Raw genomic sequence first — 18229 nt, forward strand, 5'->3', positions numbered from 1 at the left:
TAAACTTTTTTATTGATTAATATTATTTTAAAGAATTTACCATATAATATTTTTATAATCAAATCTATAAGAATTATATTAATAGAGTATATTAATGTTAGTCTCGTATCAGTATAATGTTCCAATATTTCAGTTTTATATTATAATAAATATTTTTATTTATTAATATTATATTAAAATACTTACCATATATATTTTTCTGTTTTTAAATATACAAATACTTTAATCATTTCTGAAAGTAATAACACAACTATACAATCAACATCTGTCACTGGAAAATGACTGAATGTTTTTAAAATTGTATATTTGACTGTTCTACATTCATTGGACACATTTTAGAAAACAAATATATACAGTGAGTATAAAAAATATTATTTGGTTTAGGTTAATTATTTTTTGTAATCTATAATTTATTGTATCCAATTTTAATATAAATATGTTAAATCGTTTATATAATTAATTATTTCTATCATACCATATGTATTTATATGTATATTTTAAATTTCTATAACGTAATCTACGATATTTAAATGTTTCTATAAACGAATTATGTTAATTCTTCTAACTTTAAAATGTTTAATTGTTTGTATGGTAATATATATTAGATTATGTAGTTCTAGCCTTCTAGGATTAGTTTTCTTTTCAAAACTTTAATTAAATAAATAAAAATTCAAATACCAACAACCAACTAAATTAAAGAATTAATTCTAAACTTCACCTATGAATGATACCTAAGCAAAAGTCAATTAAGTGACTTCTCAATTAATATATAGTAAGATTTAAGTGTATTTGAAAACAATATAATTATATTATTTTATTTATATTAAATATAAATTTATATAAGATATTATTTAATTTAGTTTTTTATATAAGTACAAATAAAATATTATGTTGTTTTTTTTACATTCACAATAGAAAATATATTTATATTTATGGTTTGCTATATTTATATATTTATAAGTTTTTGCACCAATGGGTTCCTCAATTATAGAAAAATGCTATATTTGTCTCTATAAATAGAATAATGCTATTTTTTTTTTAAATATAGAAGAAAAAATAGCATTCCTCTATTTATAGAGGCAAATATAGCATTTCTCTATTATAGAAGAACACATCAGAAAAAAAACTCTCATCTCTAATTTTTCTTCTATTTTAAAGATTTCTATTATAGATATGGTTGGATATGGCCTAACTCAACGCTTAGCGTCTAAAATAACTAAGCGGATGTCTAAATTATCAGTTAGACAGTTTAACCATTTATAAATTATAATAAATATATCAAATATATGTAATGTTTTATATATCCAATGTATGAGATTAAAAGCATGAATAAGTTATATTGATTTAACCTTGCAGCTAATTTTAGGTTCAATAGGTAAGCAAAGTTACACGTAACTTATATACTATAATCACAATAGCAATAGCTTATTATTATCTAATATAATATATTTACTAAAATATAGCTTATTATCTAAAAACATACGTTGAGTCCAACTATTTGATGGATAAAAACATTTCAAATAAACAAAAGTTATATGTAACTTATATACTATGATAATCACAATAGCAATAGGTAATTATTATCTAATTAAATATATTTGCTTAACTATAGCTTATTATATAAGAACATATGTTAAGGCCCAAATAATTGATAGATATAAAACATGACAAATAAATAAAATAGTATGATAATAAATAAAATTACCTAAAATCATGAAAAAGTTAAGCCAAGTTACAAAAAAAATCATGAAAAAGTTGACAACTAAGCAAAATCACTTCATAAATAATAGTATAGATTATTTTTAATAAACAAACACAAATTTATTAAAATAAAATTCATAATTAAAGAATTAAAATTTCAAAATTGAAATTATTTATTTGTCAGTAAAATGGAAGAATGATGAATTTTAAAAAGAAATCATTGTATTACATAAAAAAAATAAAAAAATGGTAATGATTATGTAGAATTAAGAAAAGGTAATATGATAATGTGGATTATTAAAACTTAAAAGGCAAAAAGTATGATGTCTAATAATATAACAATTAGATGATAATCCACGCCTTGCACGGAGTGAATTGTTTTTTTTAATGTTGTTGTTGTTGTTGTTATGTGTTATTTGATATTTTTCTATTTAAGTGTTCGAATGTGTACAACCTTTTGAAAAAGCGAACATGAATTAAAATTCTGTCTCGAGTGAAGCTTGACTTTAATAGATATAACCCAGTGATTGTGGTCTAGTAGTGGCTGTGGAACCAGGGGCTGAGAGCCAACTTTGCTCACTTCCCAGGTTCGAACTCTACTGGAAACTTATATGCAGTTTCTTGGCCGATTGGTTTCTGGGATCGTAAGGGATTGGAAGGTTTACCTTGTGGGATGGTTAACCAACGATCCGTCTCGTCACATGATTAGTTGGATTTACTGGAATCCATTGACTAATTGACTGATGTTAGTAATTCGGTGTGGTTAGTCGTGGTTCGGAGCCAGATTACCTGAGTTATCAAAAAAAAAATCTAGTAATTTATACCTTTTTTTTAATAGGGTTTGTGAGAAGAACTTAGGTGATAGACACATCAGCAATAAAATATAGGGGCCCTAAAATATAAGTCACAACTTATAAATGCTTACCAATTTATATAGAGGGGATTGTGCATGGTCTAATGATGCTTTGAATATGCTGCTTACATTTGTTGGTTGACAGAAAAAAATGAATCTAGACCAAAATAAAACCGATGTCACCCGGTCATTTCATAAACGACCCCGTAGACCAGATCTAACTAATTTGGCCCATTTTTGAAATCTTCGGCCTGACCCAATTCACACCCAACAAAATGTTTAAGTGATAGTGTGTACGAAAGAGCGATACGGTCTCACACAGGTGATTATTCTTCGCCACCAACACCAAACCAGAAGCAGCGGGAACACCAGATACCCTAAAATCAAGGCTTTTAATATCGATTCCCGCGAACCCATTTCACCATCAAATAATCTCCTCCTTCAGAAAGCTCCAGAACCCTAAAACCACAATCCTTCTTCGAACAAGATGTTGGAACTTCGTTTGGTTCAAGGCTCTCTCTTGAAGAAGGTTCTAGAATCGGTCAAGGATCTGGTGAACGATGCCAACTTCGACTGCTCCAGCACTGGCTTCTCCCTCCAGGCCATGGACTCCAGCCACGTAGCGCTGGTGTCTCTTCTCCTGAGATCCGAAGGCTTCGAGCACTACAGGTGCGACAGGAACCTCTCCATGGGGATGAATCTCGGCAACATGTCCAAGATGCTCAAATGCGCCGGAAATGATGACATCATCACCATCAAAGCCGATGACGGCGGCGACACCGTCACCTTCATGTTCGAGAGCCCTAGTAAAGTTTTCCCCTTTTTGCTATTTGCGGTTCTGTAGAGTTTGTAGATTTCATTACAGAACAAAAAAACCATAGTTTGTTATTAGAGAAATTAAGGAAAAAGGGTTTCATTACAGAACAAAATTATAGTTTGGTTTAGAGAAAGGAAGAAAAATAAGTTTTTTTTTTTACATGTAGACTGTGTTAGAAAGTGTGTAATAATCTTATGATTGATTGGAGTGTGTTGATGGATGGTGCAGCACAAGACAAGATTGCGGATTTTGAGATGAAGCTGATGGATATCGACAGTGAGCATTTAGGAATCCCTGACGCCGAGTACCACTCTATTGTGAGGATGCCTTCTGCTGAATTTTCCAGGATATGCAAAGATCTCAGTAGCATTGGTGACACAGGTATTATAACGCACTGTTGCTAGTCAGAGAGAGGATGAAGAGAGAGTTTTCTCCTAACGTACTTGTGGTTTTGATTGTAGTTGTCATCTCTGTGACAAAAGAAGGTGTGAAGTTTTCAACAGCTGGTGATATTGGGACAGCCAACATTGTTCTCAGGCAGAACACAACTGTGGACAAAGTATGAACAACATTCACAACCTTATTTAATATCTGTTGAATACAATGTTGAAATGACTCTTGTTTTATGTGTGTTTGCAGCCTGAAGATGCAATTGTGATAGAGATGAACGAGCCTGTATCCCTTTCATTCGCGTTGAGGTACATGAACTCCTTCACAAAGGCGACTCCTTTGTCTGATACCGTGACAATCAGTTTGTCCTCGGAGTTGCCTGTCGTGGTGGAGTATAAAGTGGCTGAGATGGGTTACATTCGCTACTATTTGGCTCCCAAGATTGAAGAAGAAGAAGATACTAATGCCTAACACGTCTCTGGCTTCTAGATGCAGAACCTTTGGAACTCGAATGAATGTTTTTTTTTCTTTACTAAAGTCCTTTGTTAAGATGTCTGTCTGTTTGGATTCAGTTGTTTTCTAGATTTTCTATGTTACTGCACCGCTAGATTAGAAAAACATGTTCGGCTGGTTTTGCAATTTGAAAAAAAAAAACATGTTTACCACTTTCTTCTTGTTTTGTTCTTCAAACTTGCAAACCGAAGACAAAAAAGAACAAAATGTTACTTTCAAGACGCAGAAACCTGTCTGCTTAAGAAAACCAGACTCGAATGCATCGAAGCAAGACCAGAAAAAATTTGTAACAGTTATATATCACATAATTCACTTGTTTAGAGAGTTTGCCTCCAATCTTCTCCAGCATACACAGCTTGATCCCCAAGCTCTTCCTCGATCCGAAGCAACTGCACGAATATTTCAACCGTCTCTTTCAGTTTTTCTTATAGACTACTTTCTACATATAGGACTAAGCTTGAAATGAGAATACTATCTAACTAAATGTACTACATGGCTGCTACAAAAAGATACAGACCTGGTTATACTTCATGGTACGTTCTCCTCTGCAAGGAGCACCAGCTTTGATCACACCTGTTGCAAGACCCACGGATAAGTCGGAGATGAAAGAGTCCTCTGTTTCTCCACATCTATGTGATGTCACCACGCCCCATTGGGCATCCCTTGCCAGTTTCACTACTTCAATCGCTTCTGTTACTGTACCAATCTGATTCACCTGTGTATCACAGCACGCATGTTATGCCTTTCTCATTTCTTAGACATTAGCTTCCTGTCATAAAATAATTAGCACACATAATATACCTTGAGAAGTAGGGCGTTACAAGCAGACTCCTGTATTGCTCGCTCAACACGTTTTGAATTTGACATCAATAAATCATCACCTACCACCTGCAAAAGTACAATACTGAGGAGTTAGACGACGAGAATAATTGTACAAACAGGTTTTAAGTTCCCTTTTTTAACATGGCTATCCTAGTTTGTTTTATGTAACCATCTGATTCCGTGAAAAGATTCAGAAGACAGTTATATCTGAAGTTAACCATTTCTAACAGGGGAAACCGAGTTTGACCTGGCATATTCCGAGATTGGAAAAATACTTGGTGTGTTCCCAATCTTCCTTGTCAAACGGGTCTTCTATAAACACAATGGGATACTCTACCACCACAAGGAGACCAAGCAGAAAATAAGGTCGTCAGAATTCTAAAGCAGACCCAAAGGAAAATCTAGAATAAGGGGTATAAACATACCAGCACAAAGTTCTTTATACATGTCTATCATATCCTCCGCTGACTTGAAATTTTGCCCAGATTTATTAGGAGATTTGATATCCAGATCATACTTGGTACCTGCTCAGGAAAGAATCGTGAAAACAATTCCACGGAAAATAAAATGTAGTAAATTTTTTTGGCAAAAGCATGATACGGATTGGTTACACATTATAATGATTTAACATCTTTTTCGTGTTGCGAGCCAATTGTGAATGACAATGCCTAGAACTAAACCAAGACTATCCATGGCTGAAACTTAAAAGTAGCCTCGGAAGACCAGTTTACCTATACAAAAATTAGTGGCAGCAACATCAATCGCTATCTTTATCTTATCACCATATCCTGTTCGGTTGATAGCTTCTTTCACAAGCTCCAAACCTTCCTTGAGACTGCAGGCAGTTACAATTATGTATATAAGGTATTTATTCAAGGAACTATAACACAATTTTTCTCATTTTTTACGGATGCGGTCACCACAAGCAACATATGTAAAAAGATGGTTACCTTGAGATATCTGGAGTAAGGCCACCATCTTCACCAACATTACACCCCATATTACCATTCTTTTCAGTAACAACGGCCTGCCATACACAGAAATAAATCATATCTCACCTTTATATACAAAGTTACAGATGCAAATCGAAAAGTAACACTGAGAAAGCCATATATCTTTAAGAAAATTGACCGACCTTTAAATGATGATATGTCTCAGATCCCCATTGCAGGGCCTCCTCAAATCTACTTGCTCCAACTGGGAGAATCATAATTTCCTAACAATATATGCAATGTTATAAATGTGTGAACAAAATTATTTGAACACCAAAACAATTCTAGAAGAGTGAAAAAGTATTCCCAAGAACTTGCATGAGAAAGAGGTAGAACAGAAACACTAATAATGGGTTAAATACCTGAATGGCAAAATGGTTCGAAGCATGATTGCCGCCACTCAAAACAGTGAAGGCAGGTACAGGTAACGTCATGTTTGCTCTGCCACTAAGATCAGAAAGGTGCTTGCATAGAGGGACCTATTATATAGCGCTTCTATCAGAATCATAGAGTATGCATGAAATGTAGTATAAGATAAGAGATAATATTGCGAAGAGTTGATACCTCTTTCTCAGCAGCTCCAGCTTTACATGCAGCAATGGAGACAGCAAGTATAGCATTAGCCCCAAGCTCATTCTACAAGATGATTAAATCAAAACAAACCGTGACGAAGATATACTAAAACTTCACAATCCTAAAATAATTGAAAATAAATGAGAGACACCTTCTTTTCAGTTTTGTCCAAGTCTATCATTGCGTGGTCGATCTGAGCCTGAAGTTTAGGGTCCATACCGATCAAGGCCTCAGAGATTCTCTCATTGATGTTCTTAACAGCTTTAGCCACACTGTTTCCCAGATACATTCCTTTGTCCCCATCACGTAATTCAATAGCTTCGTATCTAAAATCATTCATGATCACGCATCAACACCAATTCAAACAAATAACTTATGATGAAGAGTTGCTCACGTTCCAGAGGAGTCGCCACTGGGAACAGAAGCACGAAAAACGCCTTTGTTAGTGTGGAGATCCACTTCAACTGTTGGAATCCCTCTGCTATCGAGGATCTGCCGTGCTTTGACCTTCGTTATCACAGATGCTACTGCTTTCTTCATGTGATTAGCCTGAAAACGAAAACGATAAGGTATCACAATTGCAGGAAGGGAACGAAAGAGGCGAAAAGAAACGCACGATGAAGAGAACGGGATCTGAGGTTTTAGCCCTAACGGCGGCGTTGACGGCATCCTCGATTTTCCGAGAGAGAGTGTGCTTGTCTAAGTACTCTTGCACAGACATCTTCTTCTTCCTTCGATACCTTCTTCTCCTTCTCGTTTCGAATCTTCACGCAATTCTTCGATGCGTTGTTCGTCAAGCAAGTTTGAATCTGAAAATTCCTTTTTTTCCGATTTTGAGTGTAAATTCTGGTTCGGCTCCGGTTCAGGATTCCAATCAGAAAAACGCCATCGAAAGACGACGACGTTTCGTGTTAGTCAACCATGCGTGCCGTCTGATAGTTCTACAGTCGTACATCACGACGTTTAGAGTTTTTAACGAATGGGGCTTTCTGGAAAGAGTTAAAAAAGCCCATTAGAATCTCTCACGTGCGATTGCCAGGTTGGAAAGCATGAACTTGAACTGCTTTTTCTCTCACGTGCGGTGCCGTTTTAGTAACTGCTCCTCGGTTGGGATCCAGCTGTCACACAAACCAGATTCCGAAATTCAAAAAGATTTATTTAACGAGCCATTTATTTTTGAATTTCCACCCGTTACAACACCTCGAATTACGTGGCACCATCTTAACCGTCGATTAGTTAATATCCCATTTCGAATCACCAAATATTAGCCGTTAAAACCTCTTTTCCTTTATAAAATGGAACCTCGCTCTCCCTCTCTCTCTCTCCTAAAACATCCTCTCCCCCTTTTTCAAAACCTCTCTCTTCTTCTCCCTCGCTTTAGATCCAGTTCTAGGGTTTGCTAAGATGCGTGAGATTCTTCACATCCAGGGAGGTCAGTGCGGGAACCAGATCGGTTCAAAGTTCTGGGAAGTGGTATGCGCCGAGCACGGCATCGACCAGACGGGGCGTTACCAGGGAGACTCCGATCTCCAGCTCGAGAGGGTTAACGTCTACTACAACGAGGCGAGCTGTGGGAGGTACGTTCCTCGCGCCGTTCTCATGGATTTGGAGCCTGGGACCATGGACAGCGTTAGATCTGGACCTTACGGTCAGATCTTCCGCCCGGATAACTTCGTTTTCGGTCAGTCCGGTGCGGGGAATAACTGGGCGAAAGGTCACTACACGGAGGGTGCTGAGCTTATCGACTCGGTTCTTGATGTTGTTCGCAAAGAGGCTGAGAACTGTGACTGCCTCCAAGGTATGATGATAAAACTCTCTTCATCGGTTATTGATTCGTATCTTTAGGTTTATTGATTTAGAACGGTTTAGTTTTAGGGATTTTATGGTTGGTTTATTGTTTTGGTTTGGTTTGGTTTGGGTTTTGCAGGGTTTCAGGTGTGTCATTCGTTAGGAGGAGGAACTGGTTCTGGAATGGGGACTTTGTTGATCTCGAAGATCAGGGAGGAGTACCCGGACCGTATGATGCTGACGTTCTCTGTGTTCCCGTCTCCCAAGGTCTCTGACACTGTGGTTGAGCCATACAACGCTACGCTCTCTGTGCATCAGCTCGTTGAAAACGCGGATGAGTGTATGGTTCTTGATAATGAGGCGTTGTATGACATTTGCTTCCGTACCCTCAAGCTTAGCACTCCAAGCTGTGAGTATTCTCTTTATATAATCGGTATCAATGTTGTTGTCATGTCTCAGTGGTTTTACTTGTGACGCTTTGCTATTGAGATTTACATGGGTTTTGCTGATGTGATCAGAATGAGGCTAGTCTTCCCTGATGTCTCTATGATTCTTGTCGTTAGATGTAATCATGAAAGTATATATCTTGCTTGAATCTTTCTTTGCCATGTACCTAAGATGAGATTTATTTGCATACATTTATGGTGGAAAGTTATGATCTGAAAGTATATATTTGTCTGTGATGTCTCTATGGTTCTGCTCTTGTTTGTTTTGTTTGATGTCTAATCATGAAAGTATATATTTAGTCTGTGATGGAAAAATGCTATAATATGATCAGAGGGCACGGACTCTTATGGTCTTACATTCTGTGTCAAATTGTTTTCATCAGCTAAAGCTTTTCGTTTGCTGAATTGTGCAGTTGGTGATCTGAACCATTTGATCTCTGCAACCATGTCTGGTGTAACCTGCTGCCTTAGGTTCCCTGGTCAGCTGAACTCTGATCTCCGCAAGCTTGCTGTGAATCTGATCCCGTTCCCTCGTCTTCACTTCTTCATGGTAGGATTCGCTCCTCTCACCTCTCGTGGCTCTCAGCAGTACCGTAACCTCACCGTCCCAGAACTGACCCAGCAAATGTGGGATTCCAAGAACATGATGTGCGCTGCTGACCCAAGACACGGTCGCTACCTCACCGCCTCAGCTATGTTCCGCGGCAAAATGAGCACCAAGGAAGTTGACGAACAGATGCTGAACGTCCAGAACAAGAACTCATCCTACTTCGTTGAATGGATCCCCAACAATGTCAAGTCGACCGTCTGTGACATTCCACCAACCGGTTTGAAGATGGCTTCGACTTTCATTGGTAACTCAACTTCGATCCAAGAGATGTTCAGGAGAGTCAGCGAGCAGTTCACTGCCATGTTCAGGAGGAAGGCTTTCTTGCATTGGTACACAGGGGAGGGCATGGATGAGATGGAGTTCACAGAAGCCGAGAGCAACATGAACGATCTGGTCTCTGAGTACCAGCAGTATCAAGATGCCACGGCTGAGGAAGATGGAGAGTACGAAGATGAAGAAGCTGAGTACGAGCAAGAAGAAGGCTATTGAAGAGACATAACACAAGAATCTCAACTTCAACTTCCTGTTGCTGTTTTACTTTTCAAAATTTCAACTAAGTTTCTTTTTTATATAGTTTCTGTAACTATATCGTTTTCATTAGTAGTTTATGTACTCGGCGTAGACTGGCTAAGAGGATTATCAAGATTTTATCAAACAACTATTTTGCTTAAATCTATTGGTTGAAAAATGCATATGCCTCGTCTAAGTACTTGGTAGATGAGCAAATGGTTGTGTCGTCTAAGTACAGCTTTCATGCTTGGACCGTCCTATATGGTTAGGCCGTCCAAGAACACAAAGTCTTGGTGCTTTGTTCCTCTCTTCTATTTGAATAGGGTTGTGCAAGCAAGTCCTTGTCTTGTTGGTGATCCTTTAAGAGGGTGAGTTTGTCCAGTTGATGACTGATGTCTGTCTTCAAGCTTTTCCACAGCTTGGTTAAAGTCTTGTCTCCTGTTTTCTTTCTGCTCCGGACCTCCTCGTCTTTGAAACTTGTATAATGGCTGGAACTAGCTAGGTTGGATCCAGAGTGGTTCGTATGCGCTCATCAACTTGGTCTCATTTTCAAAGATTTAAAACATTTTTGCTTATACGCAACTGGTCCAACCTTAGAATTATCATGATTGAATCATCTAAGCTTAGTTTACAATTTGTGCTTGTGGATTTGTGAGTTTTGACAATAATATTAGTCAATTACGAGTCGTCTGACAAATGTAAAGGATACAAATCAAAGAAAAAACGCTATAGAGAATAAAAATGTTTTTGTTTCCCCCTAAAATCAATCGCTTTCAATATCCATGGACGCGAGTAGATCCCTCTGCTTCTTAATCGCTTCTTCTTCAGCCTTCTTCTTCTCCTCCTCCTCTGCGGCCAAACGCGCTTGTTCAACCTTAAACTCTGAAACCGCCTTGTCAAAGACACTCCTCACATGTCTGTTCATGAGCATGAGCTCTTGACAAGCATCTTTCAGTACCTCCCTCGCCGGATCGCCTAAACAATCAAGTTTCTATTGGTTAGACACAAAACAAGTAACTCTTGCAGAGTAATCAAGAAGGAAAATAGTAACAATGACGTACCTGTGGTCTGGACTCGGACATTGACACATTCAAGGGAAGGATGTGGGATGCTGTACCCGGCCAATGTTACTCTCGGACTGCAGAGTTGTGAGTAGTAATGGTTTAGTGATAAGACAATCAATCACTGACTACACATAGTGCAAGTTCAAAACGGCATTAACCCAAATGAGAAGATGATATTGTCAATTCATTTAATTAGTAAGCAAGTAACCACATACATAAGTCTAACCAACATTCATTCAATCGCTAAAACAAATAACCAAATTAAGAGCCAAGAACTAGATATGAGATTATATAAAGGTATAAACTTTAGTATGAGATAAAAGATTTTGGAAGGGTTGAAAGAAGATGGGAAACTAACTCTTGGTTTAACATGAAACGAACGGCGTTAGCAAGTGTGTGGTCTTCTTCCGCAAGAGTAAAGGAAGCATCACTATCATTCGTGAACGAACCGTGCTCCATCTCTCTGCTTCTGCTACAGAGTTCAAATCAAAACCCACCACGAAACACAAAGAAGAGAGAACAGAAGGTTTCTCCTAATGAGCTATGAGAGGAAGTTGCGCGAGACTTTTGTTTGCTAAAACCCTAAAAGCGACACGAAGACACCTCGGAAGTGTTTAGGCATTTAAATGACTTCTTTACCCTTTCGCAGTAACGGCGTCGTTTTTACTTGATGACGTGGCGTTGTATTGTCTTAAACCCTAGTTCGTTCGGTTTCGGCTGTCGAGGAGCAAGCAAAAGCGAGAAGCCTTGTCCGTATTCAATCTCTCTGAACATCTTCGTTTTTTCTTTTTTTTTTTGAGAAAGTAAGGATCTTTGTTCTTCAAATCCAAGTATTGGATTATAAAGATTCGATCTTTACGAATCTTAAACTTTGTTTTCAGGTATTGCTAAGATGGCTGCTCCCAGTCCAATTCCCGCCGGCATTTCTAAGGAACAGGTTCGGATTCCTTATTTGTTGTTGTTGTTGCTGATAACTCGTAAAGCTCAGATCTTTGATCTAGTTAGGCAGTTGAGCTTAAAGTTACATAGCTGTCTTTGTGTCAATGTATAGTTTTCAGTTCTGTATCTTCAACTCAGATCTTTGTTCCTTAAAACCATTAAAAATTCACGATATGCCCATTTTATAGTTTCTGATGTTACCTTCTCTTTGGATTGAATCAGGCGTTTAGCATGGCACAAACGGAGATGGAATATCGAGTTGAACTCTTCAACAAGTAATCAATCAAATACCCTTTAAGTTTGTTTTCTTGTCTTGAATAAGATTAGAGATTGATGCTTCAGTGCCTGAAACTTTTAGGTTCAGCTAGTGTTATATCTAGAGAAGTATCAGCTTTTTTTAATAGATGATATATAAACCCATTTCAGTGTCTGAATAGATCTTGATGAAAGATTACTTAGGTGTACAATGTATAACTTTGATATATCCTTTGATAGGTCGTTGTTAAATGCCGTTGATGTGTGGTTCTTATTAAATGCCTTGGTTCTTTTTTAATGCAGGCTTGCTCAAACATGCTTTGTTAAATGTGTGGATAAAAGGTAAAGCTTCCTCCTTTCTTGTTTTATGTGTGTTTTACAGATTTTGTTTTAAACTGATAGCTTATTCAGTTGCACCGGTTTGAAGATTACTTTTTTGGGTATTCCTCAGGTACAAGGAAGCTGAGTTAAACATGGGTGAGAACAGTTGCATTGACCGTTGTGTTTCCAAGTACTGGCAGGTAACCAAGGCTCTTGAGTTAATTATAAAAAAATTCGGTACTTCATGCCGAACACTGTTCTTCAGATATAATACTCCGATATTTTCTTTTCTTCGTATAACCGTTTTCAGGTAAATGGAATGGTCGGACAGCTCTTAAGTGCTGGCAAGCCTCCACAGTAAAGCCCCGTTTAGAGGCAAAGTCATAGGACCAAAAGCTCACGGAAAGACAAAAACTCTCTTCTTTCTTTCTAAAGTTTTAAGGCAATCTTATTGTTTTTTTTGTCTTGCATTATATTTTTGGCGCTTATTTGGACAAATTATGCAATTCTCTGGGACTTTATTTATAAGAGATGAAATGAAATAACCAGATAAAGAATGAAAGAGAAGCGCTCTATGCTATTGCACTATGACAAAGAAAGCTGGAAACTTTCTGTTCAGTTTAAAAAACTTCTGCTTGGATTCAAGATTACATGGTTGGAGAAATGAAATATGCTCATCTGTTACATTGTTCTCGTTTATTTGATGATCTTCTTTGCTCTTGCTCTTTCCGTCCTTTATACTCAGTGGAAGTAATGGCGTCTGACAAGGTCCACTAGAACGCTCTGCCATATCTGCAACTCAGAGATACATTCACAATTCTTCAGTGTACCACAATATTGACCAAAACCTATAATGGTGTTTAAAATACTCTTTTTGGGTGAATAGCAGAGACTAAACTAAGAAATGGTCTTGGCAAATCTGAGTAGAGTCGCTACATGATATCTTTGTAATGATCTGAGGAAAAGTAACAAGACAACCATTTCAGTTCGAGGCAGGAACTATGGAAAACAAAAAGAAAGGGATGAAAAGTCCACTACGATCAACAAAAACCCCTTGTAAGAAAGAGCCATAGAAAAACGGTACACAGAGAATTGGTGATAGATATAGAGTGAAGAGAAAAAAACACAAATGAGGCAAAATTGACGAAAACAGTTTTTTTTTTTTTTTTTGCTTAAAATATATAATTGACGAAAACAGTTTCACTAACAAAAGCTTTATTTTGCCCAAACGCCTATGGTACATGTACCCATTATGTACCAAACTTTCGAGTGAGATAAACGGATAAAGAAACAACAGAAACCACAAATAAATAAAAACCATAGGAGCGTCGCGATCAACATAACGGGGCATGATGACTAATATTGAATATGAACATTAATCTCTTTTACAGGACGATCAAACGCAGCTGCTTTTTGTGCAATCCACGCATGATGATGAGCCAAAGCGATTTGGTGAGGAATGGCAATTCTGTAACCGTTTTTGTTTTTCAATTATATATATTAAATTATTTATAGTTTTCAACAGGTGCTGTGGTGTAGTGGTTATCACGTTTGCCTTACACGCAAAAGGTCTCCAGTTCGATCCTGGGCAGCACCATGTTTTTATACTCAAAATTCGTACTTTTTTTGCTCTTTGGAGAAGAGATTTTCAGTTCAGACACACTCTGTGCACTGATCGACCATACTTGTTCATTTTCCATTCAGACACACCTGATGACATCATCAACTAGTACTCCTCAATTCTTTAGAACCTTGGAATGCAAAAAACTAACATTCCATAAGCGATGATCGAAAATAAAAGGTTGATGGAATGAAAGAGACAAAAGGCATATGCATATATTACATAGACCCATCATGTAATGGAGATTAACAACTGGTATGAATAATATCTAAGTTTTATGGAGATTAATACAAGGATAGTCAATGGGCCAATATTCTTCTTGCTCTTCTGTTAAACCATTGTTGTCTTCATTATAGGATTCCTCTTGTGGCTGGCCGGACATTGACGTCATCCTCCACTCGTAGTCTGGCGATGGTAGCTTTTTGAGAACTCTTTTTGATCGACAAGTAGAAGAATAAAAACTAACAAGTGGTTTTATTTGCTTAAATATTAATAATGGGTAGATGTTCATTCAATTCAAACAAGTTTCACAAAATGTTCTATATAACGTAATCTACTCCCACACCGTAATTACATAGAAAATACGAACCCCATCATAGACTAAACATATTTATATATAATAGCCGATTATTTAGAGAAAGCGAGTGGTTAAACCCTCCCCACAGGAGACACCGGTGGGTTTGAGACATACTTTGCCGGAGCCTCACCTTCAACAGGACCTGAACATGACTTCAACTTCTCGTTCTGAATCATGGACGACACCTCTCCACAAGCTTTGTTGTCTACACGCCAAGTGTTTGGTTCCACTGTCTTCAACGAGTTCCGTCCTTCGTTGACAGCTATACATATGGAGAATGCTTGCAAGAGTGAGAGTGCTGTATTGTACTCAACAGCGTAAACACCTTCTCTGTATGGAGTAAAACTCAAGAATGGTTGGTTGCTATTATCCTGTAATCCTCCCTGCCAAATCAAACATTAATGAGTTTTCATCACAAAGTATTCACAGTTTTTGTGATGTGTTTTTATGAACCTGAGAGAAAAGCTTGAAGGCATCTGAAGTGGAGGCAGAGAGGTTAGACTCATTGGTGAGGATTCTAAGGTTGCAGCCCATGTCCCAACCTCCACAGTCACATGACCCACCAGACTTCCATCTCTGTATCAGCGAGGAAGGCCCTCCTTTGTGTGGGAGGCTGTGAACACCACTCGGAAGCACCACTGTTGTGCCAACCTCTGCAAAGTAATCTCCAAGTGTGGTTGCGCTCGCCTCAGCAAGTTTTGGGATCTTGATCACCATGGCAGCTAGCTCGTTAGCTCGCTGCTGCGACTCTGACGCGAAGAGTGCATATTCTCTTGTTAAAAGGTCATCGACAGAGCCCACCGAGACTCTCATCTGAGCGACGATGTTGGATGTGTACTCTTGGCCTTGTACCTTCCTTGTGTGGTTCATCCATTTTCCAGTTTTCTTCTGCACTTCCTGAACGGTGAAAAACGTGTACTTGTGCCCACATTCTTCCTTTTCTGGAACCATCTGTTTTCTTATTGTGGCTGCTGTGATGCTCTGTTCCTTGTCAACCGCGAAAGTGAAGAGCGGTTGATCGTTCTTAGAAGTCACACGAAAGAGAGCCTGAACTGTTGAAGAGGATGGTTGATGATTGTCAGAAAGAATATGCTTCTGGTGACTCGACGACGGTGAGCCCTTTAGCGATGATGGCTCAGGAGATCTACACGCATGGCTTGATTTTGGTCTTATCAGCGGGTCGAGTAGCCTTCTCAAGGGACTAGACCTGCCTCTGTTTGCTGCACTGGTACTATCTATGGACGACGTTTCGCTGAGAGAAGAGGTGGAACGGTTCTCTAAACCAGCTCGCGATGGAGTAAGAGTCTGAGCGTCTTCCGGGTTGGAGTGTTTGCTTGACTTCCCAATGCTGAAGCTGAGACGGCGAAACGGTGAAATGCTCCTTGCTCTTTCTGCCACAACTTTAACTGGTTTCTGATCTGATAGCTTAGGGAGCGTCTCTGTTGACCTTCTGTCTAAAGTCCTGCTCCTGGAGGGACTAGATTCGGACTTTCTCGATCGCGGAGCTGAGCTTGATCTGTTTTTCTCTGCGCTCAAGAAGTTGAGACGCTTTAAGAAGGGCTTACTTCCATCAGCAGCTTCACGTCGGAAGTGACCGTCCAAAACAGCACGCTGTTCATACGCTAACCTCTCTGGGAACAACCCCTTTCTATTAGCCTCGGCCACTCGCTCAGCTAACAACACTTTTGAATCGTAGAACTTGGACAAACCGAGTATCTGTTTCTGAGAAACGATCCCTGGTACGAACACAGCAGCAGCAGGCTTTTCTTTACCAAACATGTCGTGAACACGAGGGTTTCGGATTCTCTCATCCAGCTTCTCTCCTTTCTTGTTGAAATCATCTGCTAGAAGACTCCTTGATATGACCCTCGTGGATGAAGGACTCTCAGGCTTTGATGGACTCAAGAAAGTCCTGGTTTTGGGAACGATCTTAACATCAGAAGAATCTTTCTTCTCGTTCTGGAGGAATGCAGTTCCACGAGGGCTTTGATGAACCTGCACAGCATCTCTCTTAGTGGCATCTGGCAAAGAGCAAAGGTTTTGGGAAGTAATAGTATCACCATTATCTAGAGAACAATCTCCTGGCTTAGATGACATGAGATAATACTGAAGCGGAGGGTGATTAATCCTTGTGCGGAAAGGAGAATCAACGAGACCTTTGCCAGAATCAGTAGATGATGATGACTCATCAGTCCGGAGCGATGAAGATGTGCTTGTGTTGGACAACGAAGACCTCTGTTTAGCACCAGCTTTAACGTCTCTCGCTTCGGGCTTATCACATTTCTTGATGTAACTCGGCACATAGGACTTGTACTTGACGAGGTCCCTTTCACCGGATGCGGTTCTACCCATCCGTGACTTGAGGCGATTCTCCAAGCGTTTGGGACATACATCTTCGACTTTTTTGGTGATCTCGCGGTGGAAGTCGGAGTAAGATAAGCCGCGCTTGTCGTCTCTAAACTTAGCCGGTAGATATGATTTTTGGGGTTCCTTAGTCAAAACCTTCTTCTCAGCAGGTGGTGGTGGTCTATCACTTGAACCTTTCTTCAGCTCGAAGCGACACTCCATCTGTTTTTGTATAACGTTGTCTCCAATGCTACTGAATAAAGCTGTCTGCAAGGAACAATGTCATGGACATGAGATCTGAGTACAAGATTAAAAGCTGAGGAAAAAGGCAAACCTACATCACAACCACATTTTATTGTTAAAGCTTCAAACTTTACCACTAAAAAGAAGAGGACAAGATCGAAGAACCCATTTTTCACACTAAACTCACAAGAGGAGATTTAACACAAACATTTCTTCTGAAACAAAAAAAACGAATACTTGGGAGTGTCGGGGACAGAGGAATAGCATTCACTGCAAAATCGAATCCGTACCTCGTCAGAATCAGTGTAACCGAGGGGAAGTAGCCATCGGACTAATCAGATGAGCACAGCAATTACGAGGGGGGGAAACGGATCCCTAATCACCCGTAAAATCCGGAAGCGGGAATCGCGCCGACGATGCTGACTGACCCTATCAGCTACGAAGCTGCTTAAAGCGTAGAGAGAGAAAGAGAGAGAGCTTCTTTGTTGTTGTAGATAGAGATAGAGAGAGAGAGAGGGGACAAGTAGAGAGTAGAAAAAGTTTTATTACTATTTTATTTTTGGAAAAGTAAGAAAAAGAGAGAGAGAGAGACATCTTTTTTTGGTGGCCGACGGATTTAGTAAAAAACAAAAAGAATCGTACGATGGAGATTCCTTTGTTGACGCGGGAGTTTCGTCAGGCTTTGACCCCACCCTTAGTGGATCTCTTACCCTCTACTCTCTACCCACCGTTGGATTTCGAGCTCCTTCTTTTAGACCGGAGAATATCTCCTACTTTCATAACCGACAACTTCCATTAGCCCACTAAAAAGCCCATTACGGCCCATTAACAAAAAGAAACTTGATTAT

At 38.8% G+C, this 18229-nt stretch overlaps 6 protein-coding genes and 1 non-coding gene across 9 annotated transcripts; 4 read left to right on the forward strand and 3 right to left on the reverse strand.

The window, feature by feature from the left end:
• The first annotated feature begins 2864 nt into the window (after positions 1–2864).
• Positions 2865–4426, forward strand: LOC125609439 (proliferating cellular nuclear antigen 1-like). Its single transcript, XM_048780885.1, has 4 exons — positions 2865–3360; positions 3600–3752; positions 3833–3930; positions 4011–4426. Exons 1-4 carry the CDS (start codon positions 3042–3044, stop codon positions 4230–4232), a joined length of 792 nt encoding a protein of 263 aa, XP_048636842.1. The 5' UTR covers positions 2865–3041; the 3' UTR covers positions 4233–4426.
• LOC125609438 (cytosolic enolase 3) lies at positions 4407–7526 on the reverse strand. Its single transcript, XM_048780884.1, has 13 exons — positions 7278–7526; positions 7056–7210; positions 6813–6987; positions 6653–6724; positions 6451–6567; positions 6232–6312; positions 6047–6123; positions 5828–5931; positions 5522–5620; positions 5344–5429; positions 5076–5162; positions 4792–4989; positions 4407–4663 (listed from the first exon to the last, which is right to left on the reverse strand). Exons 1-13 carry the CDS (start codon positions 7380–7382, stop codon positions 4592–4594), a joined length of 1428 nt encoding a protein of 475 aa, XP_048636841.1. The 5' UTR covers positions 7383–7526; the 3' UTR covers positions 4407–4591.
• Positions 7527–7977: 451 nt separating this feature from the next.
• LOC106451526 (tubulin beta-7 chain) lies at positions 7978–10177 on the forward strand. Its single transcript, XM_013893458.3, has 3 exons — positions 7978–8459; positions 8589–8858; positions 9309–10177. Exons 1-3 carry the CDS (start codon positions 8066–8068, stop codon positions 9992–9994), a joined length of 1350 nt encoding a protein of 449 aa, XP_013748912.1. The 5' UTR covers positions 7978–8065; the 3' UTR covers positions 9995–10177.
• A 494-nt stretch (positions 10178–10671) lies between these two features.
• Positions 10672–11678, reverse strand: LOC125609441 (DNA-directed RNA polymerases I and III subunit RPAC2-like). Its single transcript, XM_048780888.1, has 3 exons — positions 11438–11678; positions 11077–11153; positions 10672–10990 (listed from the first exon to the last, which is right to left on the reverse strand). The coding sequence occupies exons 1-3, from the start codon at positions 11536–11538 to the stop codon at positions 10779–10781; spliced, it is 390 nt and encodes a 129-aa protein (XP_048636845.1). The 5' UTR covers positions 11539–11678; the 3' UTR covers positions 10672–10778.
• A 56-nt stretch (positions 11679–11734) lies between these two features.
• LOC106451530 (mitochondrial import inner membrane translocase subunit TIM10) lies at positions 11735–13156 on the forward strand. 2 transcript variants are annotated; one of them, XM_013893465.3, is made up of 6 exons: positions 11735–11828; positions 11961–12016; positions 12241–12293; positions 12577–12615; positions 12725–12794; positions 12905–13156. In XM_013893465.3, the coding sequence occupies exons 1-6, from the start codon at positions 11750–11752 to the stop codon at positions 12953–12955; spliced, it is 348 nt and encodes a 115-aa protein (XP_013748919.1). In that variant the 5' UTR covers positions 11735–11749; the 3' UTR covers positions 12956–13156. The 2 variants fall into 2 exon arrangements, with proteins under 2 accessions (XP_013748919.1, XP_013748920.1); XM_013893466.3 differs by having other exon boundaries at positions 11760–11882.
• Positions 13157–14118: 962 nt separating this feature from the next.
• TRNAV-UAC lies at positions 14119–14191 on the forward strand. Its single transcript has one exon. It is a non-coding gene; the product is annotated as a tRNA-Val (tRNA).
• A 511-nt stretch (positions 14192–14702) lies between these two features.
• On the reverse strand, positions 14703–17917 carry LOC125609437. 2 transcript variants are annotated; one of them, XM_048780883.1, is made up of 3 exons: positions 17672–17917; positions 15246–17405; positions 14703–15163 (listed from the first exon to the last, which is right to left on the reverse strand). In XM_048780883.1, exons 2-3 carry the CDS (start codon positions 17358–17360, stop codon positions 14864–14866), a joined length of 2415 nt encoding a protein of 804 aa, XP_048636840.1. In that variant the 5' UTR covers positions 17361–17405; positions 17672–17917; the 3' UTR covers positions 14703–14863. The 2 variants fall into 2 exon arrangements, with proteins under 2 accessions (XP_048636840.1, XP_048636839.1); XM_048780882.1 differs by having other exon boundaries at positions 14703–15175; positions 17672–17916.
• Positions 17918–18229: the final 312 nt, after the last annotated feature.

Source organism: Brassica napus, chromosome A5, assembly GCF_020379485.1.
Source record: "Brassica napus cultivar Da-Ae chromosome A5, Da-Ae, whole genome shotgun sequence".
Classification (NCBI taxonomy): Eukaryota; Viridiplantae; Streptophyta; class Magnoliopsida; order Brassicales; family Brassicaceae; genus Brassica; species Brassica napus.